This window comes from Vanessa tameamea, chromosome 7 (assembly GCF_037043105.1).
Source record: "Vanessa tameamea isolate UH-Manoa-2023 chromosome 7, ilVanTame1 primary haplotype, whole genome shotgun sequence".
NCBI classification, from domain to species: Eukaryota; Metazoa; Arthropoda; class Insecta; order Lepidoptera; family Nymphalidae; genus Vanessa; species Vanessa tameamea.
The window spans coordinates 7,724,377-7,735,480 of record NC_087315.1 but is presented as its reverse complement, the minus strand read 5'-3'; the positions used below and the strand labels follow the sequence as shown (position 1 = coordinate 7,735,480).

Here is an 11,104-nt window from a genome sequence, read left to right as displayed (position 1 = left end):
TACTAATGAAACTGATAATTAAAACGCTTCCAAAAACTTGTCACTTTTGCACTTCAACATTTCAACTTCATTCATTTCAATTCAGAGAAACATAAACGATTTTTTACTTTATTGAACCATATTAAAAATATATTACTAAGATCGTTAAGAAGCATTGCGAAGTGTAAGCAAACGAGTTATTGGTGCTTTTAATTTACTAATTTAAATACTTAATAACTAATTTTATAATTATATAGCTAATTATAGTTTATACTATATCTTGTGTAATATTATTTGAAATTATAATTGCAACATTGGAAGTTTAATTATGTTTAATAATTACTATAATTTTATAAACATAAACCTAATAATTTAGAAAATACAATACCATGCACTTTTACATACATATAAATAAAATATATTTAAACCGTTTTAAGGAATTAACAGTAGCTTATAATTTAATTATGGGCGCTGGGTCTTCATTTTGCATGCAAATCTTATAACTTAAATTTAAGTTAAAGTATTTCTTAAGTACAATTAATAATGTATTATTTAATAATTTTACAATTAAACATTTAGACGAATATATATTTACAACTTAATTTTTAGTTAATTTATGAGAAATTAATGGGTAACGGATATTAATTTAACAAATTTTCAAAGTGACAAGATATTATAACTGCTTGCATTACTGTAAAAATATTACGTATGCTGCCTTCGTTATCATGTTGTAATTCAGAGTATAGTATACATTATCAAAACACCCTGTAAAATTTTAAAAATTCATTTTCATTTCAGACTATCGAAAATCTAATGCTGACGCACCGTCGAAATATCAATTTCGAGATCAAGATATTACTCCTACTGTCGACTTAAACCCTTTCTATTCAACCATGCATCGGTACCATACGGCACATCTTCGCGGCAAACATGGTGTTGTAAATTATGAAAATGAAAATACAAATGACGTTCAAATGAAATTTTGGACATTACCTAAAAGTACATCAACTATGCCCGCTGAAAGACCAGTAGCTATGGATCAAAAGTCATTACAGAGTCCAAAAAATGCATCTTCAAATTTACAATCACATCAACAATCAATAAAAATATCACCAATAGATCCTCGAACATCAGCAACTTTTAAATCATCTACTCCAACGAATAAAGAAAATGTTGTTAACTTAAGTTCCAAGCTTCTTTCTCCTGTTAAATCGACAATGACAAATGAAGAACTTTATGCTGTCATACATAAAAGTAAGAAGAAGCTCAACATTAAGGAAACATCAGAAATTACCAATGCACCAGCACTAAATATAATAAATTTATCACCAGTAAGTTCTGAGGCATCATTATTTCACAAAGGCAGTCAACGCTATCCAGAAACAGGCTACATAGGAGACAATAAAACCCGGTCTAGTATAAATCTAGATAAACAAAACATAGGACCGTACCCTTTAGGAACCTTTAATACACACAAACAAGAAACTTGTGCGGATAGATATGGACCGATACAACAAACATCTAGATTAGATTTTAAAAAATTACTTTTACAGCACAGTGTAAAATTGAATACACTAAATGTTCAGACTAAATCAAATAAGCTTTCCGCCGTAGAACAACTGAAACTTTCTAAAGAAAAAACACAACTTCCCATGACACCACCAGGTAATAGGTCGCAAATTAACATTCTTGATCTTAGTGGTTCTCCAAAAACTTATAGTCACAGAAAGATTATAAAATCTAACAACCAACCACTATCACCAGGTAGGACAAATAGCTTATTAAAAGACCACAAAAATACAGCAAAAATTCTTTTATCACCAAAATCACAGTGGCGATTCGCAAGTCCGAGATCGGATGTCCTTTCCACACCCATACCTGAGGCAAATAATGAAGATGAAAATTCTAATAGCTCAGGAGATAAATCTGAAACGTCTCCAATAAACCCACCGTCAAAAACAGTTCCTATTTTAACTAACCAACATTTTGGAGCTCGGAGATCCTTAATACCTATAAGTGAGCATAAATTAAATGAAGAACATAACTTAAACATTTCTATAAATCAAGGAGTCTTTCCAATCGACAGTGATTATTCCAATTCGCATACTTTATCTAGATCGGAAATAATGCAAGCCAAACGTGCGGAGTTCTTTAAAAGTTCTCCAGAATTACCTTCACCAAAATTGACATCCTTTAAAAGCGCAAATTCCGGGACGGTTTTAAGAAACAATACTTCACCTGATAGGGAAAAAACGTCGCCTTCAACGCTGGAGACAGCCTTATGATAATTATAAATAACTGTATGATGAGGTGCTTATTGCCATTTTTCACTTGTAAATATGAGAATGAAATTAAAGAAGCTTTAATCTAGTCTTTTCTTGCTTAGTGTGCCATTGATTTGGCATTATTAATGTACATCCAGTGTTCAATCTACTTATCTACGATATTTTGTTTTCTACCTATTTTTTATTTTTTCAAATAGCTCTGTTGGGGCCAATCTTAGTTTATAAAATTAAGATATTATTGTAAGCATAATTACAAAATATTCTGTAAGTATTTATTGTGTAAACATAATATGTAATTAATTTTGAGTTTTGGGTTTTTAAGTTATTAAAAAATTTAATTAAACGTTTTGAACAATTTGAAGGTATTTTATTAAATGAGTTGATTCGAAATAAGAATAAAAAAATGTGTTTCTTTTCTGTGCTTTCGTAAAATAATATTTAATTTAATCACCTAAAGAAAATTTTATTACTGATAATATATTTTTATGAATTAGAAAATACTTAGTAAGTAGTTGGATATGCTTAATAATTATAATGAATTTATTGATCTTTATCAAAAATATTTCGACAAAATCGTGATTTAATTTCATTGATACATATTAGTACAGCCAATTAAGTATGTCTTTTAACTGCAGAATATGCTAATACTATTATATAAATTATATTATGTTATTTTTGCTTGTAATTGACTTTTACAATAGGTTATAAATTTCAGTTATATTCATTTCGATATTTAAGCAGCACCATAAACACACTAGACTTTAACACGTATTTAGTTAAAAAGTGATTTTACTAATTTAAACTGGGTATTACTGAATATTTTGCATAGAAATTCAGGAATATTAGGAAAAAATACAAATGATTTTTCCTCCGTCTGTGGTGACAGTGCCCCCGTAATGTGAATATGGAAAGCAATTTTTGTACTTTTTTTTTTTAAGTGACATTTCTCAGACTAGTTTCTAAGCATCTTTTTTTCTAAGCAACTAGGGATCAACTTAATATTTACAAGACAGAATTACATACGAATACATATGTGCATCATCCAGCGTAAACGTGTATATATACGTGTAGGTATGTATATTATTATTTTCGAAGTTTAGTAGGGTGATATCTGCGGAATGGTGCGTCATAAGATCAAAAGTATATGATCAATTTTTGTATACAATTACATTATTTACGATTTATGTCCAGCCTATTTTAATGATAACACTCACACTTAGCAAACTGTCGATGTATTTCGAGGTACACAGTTTCATCGTCCTCATCATCATTTCAGCCGGAAGACGTCCACTTCTGGACAAAGGTCTCCCCCAAAGACCTCCACAACATCTGGTCTTGCGCTACCTGCATCCAGTAGCTTCCCGCGATCCTCACCAGATCGTCAGTCCACCTTCTAAGGGACCTGCCCACGCTGCGTTTTTCGTTCCGTGTTCCTAACCACTCTATGATCGATCTCGGTTATGACCGCCTTGATCACATCTTCATTTCTTCCTATCAGTATATTCTAGTTTTAGGAAACCCAGTCTAAACTATTTTTAACTAGTAAAAACGCGTAGTTATTTGAAATAGGTTTTAAGTGCAACATTAATATAATTCGTGTCGTGCTCGTCGATGAATAAAAACATCACACGGATTAAATTATACCACAAGTGTGTGTGTGAATAAAGGAGGCCTCTACCCAGCAATCATGGGACATTTACTGGCTTTTACTTATCAATCATATAAACATTACAAAAAGGCTAATAATAATATTATATAAAGTTTATGATAGCTTGTGTTCATCATAATACATGACTTAAGGACTTTTTTCTAAACAGAATTAGCTTAAATGACGTTTATCTTTAAGTCCATTGACGTTTTTCTATCATAACCCGTCAAATCAGTAAAAGTATGTTAGAATTGGAATCAAATAACAATTCAAGAGGCCATTATAATATTTTAATAATACACATTGATAGAATCCATGAAGTGTGAGTCAAGTGTCAGTGCAAACAGTTCAATGAGCACAGAAGGTTGTTCAATAAAGCTACGGTTTTTTATTTTGGTAGTTAATACCGCTAACCTGATAAACGAAAGAGCAACGCCAACTTTAGGAATAACCCATGCATTAACTGCTCCCACAGCTCTTTTTACTACTTACTTATTTATAGGCATTTTTGTTTTTGGAGAAGTATACAAACGTTATGCTTCTTCGTTTTTACAGATATATGCTCTTGTAGCATGCTGTAGCATTCATATAACTTTATCTTTCATCGTTTTCAAGGAGTTAAAAGAAAGCTCTATCAGTAAGCAACATGCTGCACTTGTACTAGATGGAGTATTACCAATGATAAGTGCTGTGTTATTGTTGATTGATTTGACAGGAATCATATTTTCTATCAGGCAAGAAATATCGCCTCCTTCCACATTACCAGCTATCAGCACATCTTCACAGTCAGAAATAACACAATGAATTTGATAAAATACCTATGCAATAAATTACTAAATTTGAGCGTTTGTTACTTTTATTCCATCCAATTATGTCCTTTTTAAGTTTAAGCGATTTTGTCAGAAAGTGAAGAGTAATTTCAATAATCTTAAAATGATATAAATCTACTTACAAAGAAGATTTTACCTACTATATGTATTTAATTAGCCGTCTACTGGAAGAAATGCATATAGTAGTACCTAACTGTATAGTGTCGATGAAATTTGGAATTCTGACAAGATGTCCGGAGGTAAAGTTCAGCGGCTGGGATTAGTCCAAACAAATCCTCAAAACATCCAATGCGTTAGAAGATGCAGTGATACATCTCTACGCAAAGCCAAAGGATCAAGCAGGTCGGAAAGAGCTTGATCGTTGATAATTCGAGCCGCTCTACGCTGAATATGGTGAAATGGAAGAAGCTGGTACTGGGGAGCACACGGCCAGAGGTGAGAGCAGTACTCCATGTACTTTTTAGATTCTAATTTGGCTTTACTATCCAAATGACCGTAGAACGAACGACACTCGAAATATCGACCAGTATCCAGTTGCATAGTTGTCCAGGAATTCCGTAGAAAGGAAACTTCCAAAGTAGCGCTTTGTGCCACACGCGGCCGAAGGCCTTCACTATGTCCAATGGTACTGCATTCTGCCTTTCCCTTGGACTTAACTGCTTCCACCCATCTATGATTTAGGTAAACTTGAAGATCACCTATCATAGAGCGACCAAGATAGAAAACGTACTGACAGTCGTTAATCAGCCGGTGCTCATGTACCGCAGGAGCTGCTGCCAGCTGGAATTTAACCTCTGGCATCGTTATACACACATCATTATGTGGGATTGTTGGAGGTGACTTTCCTCGGTAATCAATAGTCGAGTTGGACTTAAGTAGCTTTCTTTTTGGCGGTATGGGCCAACGTCTCATCGTCCCCGTGCAGAGATGGAAAAGATGACAGAAATTCCCTAAGACAGTCTCAGCGAGAGACCAGAGCGAACGTCTAAAAAAAGAAAATGCTGTCTTCGCCTTAGCAATAAAGGTTTTGAATAACCTAGAGGCAGAGCATTCCTTTCTGAATACGCTGGTATTTACATCATGAGATGCCAATGCATCAGCCCAGGCACGATAGAGATTAAGTTTTCGGCGATGGAGACTATAGAAAACGGATTGAAGAGTTCCATACCCTGAAGAAAATAGATATCAGTCAGATATCAGACATATTGCTAAATATATATTTTAGCGGGATGTCTTATGTTGTACGTATGACTTAGACTTATTGATCTTATGATAACATACTATAACAACAACATAAAAACAGCCTACTAATACCATTTTTTATCATATTGACTTATGAAAAAACTACCAGGTGCAGTATGTTTTAAATTATTATTATGGAAATAAATTGTTGGCATTTTATATATATTTCAATGAATGTACACATACTACGTACCGAGACTTAGTTAATAAAATATGATAATGTTTAATTTATTTTTAAACATAACAACATTTTTACAAAAAAATGCTTAGTTTAAATATAATTATACAAAGTTTTAGTCATTTTGGCAACCCCAGTGCAACATTTTGAATTAATTGGAAATATATCCATTGTACATAAAATCTTAAGATTACAGAAATATAGGTTAGTAGTGGATACTTTAATTTGCATTCAGTATATTATCAGATGAAAACAGTATATTGTCTATCTACAAAGCTATGTTTAATAATCATAACTTAGCTGTATAACATATATATTAATGAATTGTCTCATTTTTAGATTATATAAATTCATATTCGTCTTCAATTTGCTAACCACATTCCAAGAATAAAACAAATTCAGAAATGTTTTCTTGTGGCATTTTAGTTTGTCAGCAGGTGACAATAAGGTGTTGCATTCTAATGAAGCCAGTTACTTTGTAATTTATAATATAGATTAAATTTATATTTATTATACTATTGTCTAATCCAGTACAACTATAGGCTTTATATGGTAAGCTGTATTAGCTGTAAAAATTAAATGTTAAATATAAAATTTAAATAAGATTATATATTTATTAACTTTGTACAATACACTTGTATTTTATAATTTAGATTGAATTTATATTTATTATACTATTGTCTAATCCAATACAACTATAGACATTATATGGTAAGCTGTGTTAGCTGTAAAAATTGTACAATATGTCCAAATCACCTTGGTATAATTCATTAACACAACATTTCTGTTACAACTTTTAATGAACCTTCAAAATTAAAAATAAAATATTATATTTAACTATCTGAATCATTGCAAATAAAAAATAGCTCATATTTTATAATTATTTAATGAATTGATATAAGTATATGAAACTTACAAACATACTATATTTAATCTTTAATCAGTCCTTTCCTGCACTTATTTGTTGAAAGCTTTTTCACCTTATGTTACTTATTCATAGGAGGTCCATTCATTAAAGGTGGTCGCATCTGTCCCATGGGGCCCATTGGGCCCATAGGACCCATTAGTGGTCCCATCATTGGTGGTCTCATGCCCATCATAGGAGGCATAGGACCATGAGGACCCATCATCATTGGTGGAGCCATTGGCCCACCAGGGCCCATAGATGGTGGTGGTATCATGCCAGGTGGCCCACCAGGTGTAGGTACTGGTGGCCTAGGTCCTCCTGGACCCATAACAGAAGGATCCCATGGAGGTGGAATAGCTGCACCTTTATTTCCAAACGGATTTTGTGCAATTTTCCCAGCTTTATATGCAGCTGTCGTAGCGTCAATAAGGTGTTGAGCTTGTTCTTCCATCCATTTCTGGTAGTAAAATTTTACATTATCCTTGTGTTTTCTTCCAGTACAATGTGTTTTTCTCACACTTGGAGAATCATGCGTTAAATATGTATCACAATAGTCACAGTAATACTTAGGCATGATTGTTTAATAACTATTTGTGAAGTTGTGTGTATTTCCCTAATATGTGTCTATTATATTATAGAATTTAAGGCGCTAAACGATGGTTATTTCTTAAAGCTTCAGCTTTGTTGATCACAATTTTACAAAACGATCAAAACTAAACGTCACCTGTCATTTCAGTTTTACAATGCTGTTGGCTGAATAAAATAGCGGCACATGTATTATTAATTATTGCCAGTTTAAATTAATTTTAAAATATATTTTATACTTAATTTATAATAATACGCTACCATTTAAATTAATTAACTTGGTAAATTATATAAGTTAAAATGATAATTATTTATCACGATAAAATGGTGTAATGTAAATCAAAAATTATAAAAGCATTCGAGTGTAGAGGCTAGGCGAGACAATGCAACTGAATACTGTCTTATGTTTTATTCGGTAATATTCCATTATTACATAAATATTTTTCTCGTCGCGATTACCGATCACGTCGGTATCGGTTTTTACGTGCAATTCAAAGGAGAGCTGCATATTGGAGCCTGGAATTGATACATGGCTTTTACAGAGTTGCAAACACCAATTAATTTATTTTTTCCGAATTTAATATTATATTTGAGATAATGAAAATCAATTAATCATGAGGGCATGAGGATCAGACCATTCTAGACCATATTAAATACTCTGTCCAGTGTCCAACCAGTTATTCACTTTTTGACAGATACAACTAATGAATGGATGGCGTCACATTTTTATATCGATTTTAGTATTTTTATTTGATCGGTTTTCTACATTTTGTTTATTATAGTTTTATGAAAAAATTACATCTTTTTCAACTTAAAATTCAATTTTGCAAGATTTTATGGCAAATTGTGTTCCAATTGTCGTATCAATTGTAGTATATTATTTGGGGTCGGCGCAGCATGTCTTCTTCCAAACTTATCTATCTGACGTCATCTCACAAGCAATATTCTTTCCAGCCATATTATCTTTCACCTACAATCCATCCATCGTTTCTTTGGTCATCCCCTTCCTCTATATCCATCCACATCCATGCTCAAAACCTTCCTCACAACATGGTCCTCATTCCTCCGCATAACATGCCTATACCATGACAGCCGGCTTCCACATAACTTCTCGGTTATCGGTACCACTTTCAGACTTTCTCGTATGTACTCATTCCTTACTCTGTCCATACAAATATATATAAATAAATATAAATATTTACATCTTTGTTATTGTGTTAAATCCCTGTCTTTTTAATAAATTTAGGTGAATACTCGTCATCCGACGAATGTTCCATGTCAAAAGACTAAAATAAATAAATTTAAGCTTATTTTACGCAAATATTAATTTTAATGTTAATATACTTTATTGTACACCACAAACAAAAATACAGAAACCTTAGGATAAACAAAAAAAAACAAAGATAGAAATAATGCTTAAAACAAAAATATAACCAATTATTTTATGTGTGTCCAATGGGCGGACTTATGGCTAATTAGCCATCTCTTCCAGACAACCCAATCTGAGAGAGAATTTTTAAAACCATCGGGGTAGGTGGTGCAGTCATACACTTACATACAAATATTTACACACTAATACTATACATATATACATATGTATTATACACTAAAAAATATTTAAGATAACAAAATGTTATATATAACGAAATTAATTGAAGTCGTCTAAATTATCACGTAGGTAATAGTTTTTGACAGCATTTTTAAAAGTTGAAACGGTTGGTACTTTTGTTTTGTGCACAGGTATTTTGAGTATAAGGTACAGCTTTGATCAAGATAAAGAAGGGTCCCCACGAAATTCAATTTTTTCCCTTAAATACGTAGCAAAACTAACGTTAAATAGCGCACAACACAGAAGGAAAATAATATGCAGGTTCCGGCGAAGACGTATAGGAAGCCACTCTTAAACGATATTCGGAGACATTGTCATATTTTCGAAGACAACATATGAATCGAATAGCAATATTTTGAAGTCGCTCAAGCTTGTTCAGTTGGTCCTCAGTCAGATCAAGATAACTTGCATCGATCGATGCGTAATCTAGAAATGATAAAAGGAGAGAGTTTGCTAGCATCATTTTGGTAGGAATTGGCAGTACAGATTGGAGACGCCGACGTAATGAGATCAACGCAGCGAATATTTTTCTACTGATTTCTTATATTTATACTGACCACGATAATGTCTGGTCTATATACACACCAAGATCTTTACCATTTGAGTAGTAGAGTATTTTAGTATCTCTGTATTCAACCACTTGGGTTGATATTAAGACCGTATCGCTTACTTCACTCAGAGATTGCAACAAGATCCTCATTAATAGCATCAATCGTTGCAGGAATATCTTTAAGTATTCCATGGCGATAAATCTGGATATCACGTGCATACATATGGTAGAGAGAAGAAATGCATAAAGTGATAGATTTAATGAAAATTGCAAAGAGTAAAGGAGACAAGACGCCACCTTGAGGAACCCCAGCCTGAACCACCACGAGGAGAGTCTCATTATGGCGAATACGATGTCGACGGCCCTTGAGGTAACTTTGAAATCTTGAATCTACCACTGATGGAGATATGTTGATAGAACAAACTCAAAAGGATATCATGATCAACGCAGTTAAATGCGTTGGTAAAATCCAAAAGAATCAAAATTGTGAGTTGTTTATTATCCATGGCTGCACGAATGTCATCAATAACCTTAAATAGAGCTGAGACCGTACCATGCTACCTGCGCGGAAGCCAGATTGGAGAGGGTTAAGAATGGAGTGTTTGTTGAGGAAAGTGTTTAGCTGTTGAAAAAATATATTTTTTTTTTAATTTTGGAAAGGAACGGGAGAATGGACATCGGTCGGTAATCGGAGTTGTTGATAGAATTAGGTTTTTTGGAAAGTGGTATGATATGAGCATCTTTCCAAGCATCAGGGAAAGTGTTACGGGCGATGGAGTAATTTAGGACGTGTACTAAAATAGGTGCAACAATGTCTAGGATGGGAAGAATCATTTTACGGCTTATGCAGTCAGCACCAACGGCATTCGAAGACATGTATAATATGTTCTTCTTAACATCACATTCAGTGACAGAGGAGAAAGTAAACGGTGGAGATTTAGAAGTTAGTTGCGAGGAAATAATATTACGCGTGCGATGTTTATCAACACTATCGAGTACACAAGGGGAAGAGAAATGCTTATTTAAAAGCTCGAAGTCAATTTTAAAATGAGAGTTGTGTGATGATTTACCATCTCCAGGTGTTTCTAGAAATTTCCAGGTTTTTGAAGTGTTGCCGTTTTCGACAGATTTGTGAATGTAGCGTCGTTGAGCGTTACATGTATTGCATCGATTCCGAGCTTTTCTATATTTATCGCGATTAGAGTCAGTATCATGCATCTTAAATTTGTATTTAGCGTAGTTGTTTCCTCAATGAGTTTTTTTAATTCGTCCGACAACCACAGTGCTGGAA

The 11,104-nt window shown here is 33.1% G+C and overlaps 3 protein-coding genes across 5 annotated transcripts in view; 1 reads left to right on the top strand and 2 right to left on the bottom strand.

The window, feature by feature from the left end:
• Positions 1 to 2,621, top strand: part of LOC113401147 (uncharacterized) — a 55,275-nt gene extending 52,654 nt beyond the window's left edge. Inside the window, exon 7 of the mRNA XM_026640911.2 lies at positions 778 to 2,621. Within this exon, the coding sequence (XP_026496696.2) occupies positions 778 to 2,264 (1,487 nt within the window). The 3' untranslated portion in view covers positions 2,265 to 2,621. The remainder of the gene's footprint in view (positions 1 to 777) is intronic.
• Positions 1 to 11,104, bottom strand: part of LOC113401338 (probable E3 ubiquitin-protein ligase HERC4) — a 333,429-nt gene that overhangs the window by 182,295 nt on the left and 140,030 nt on the right. The gene's annotated exons all lie outside the window — the stretch shown is intronic.
• Snrnp-u1-c (small ribonucleoprotein particle U1 subunit C) lies at positions 7,032 to 7,790 on the bottom strand. Its single transcript, XM_026640913.2, has one exon. The coding sequence runs from the start codon at positions 7,641 to 7,643 to the stop codon at positions 7,149 to 7,151; it is 495 nt and encodes a 164-aa protein (XP_026496698.1). The 5' UTR covers positions 7,644 to 7,790; the 3' UTR covers positions 7,032 to 7,148.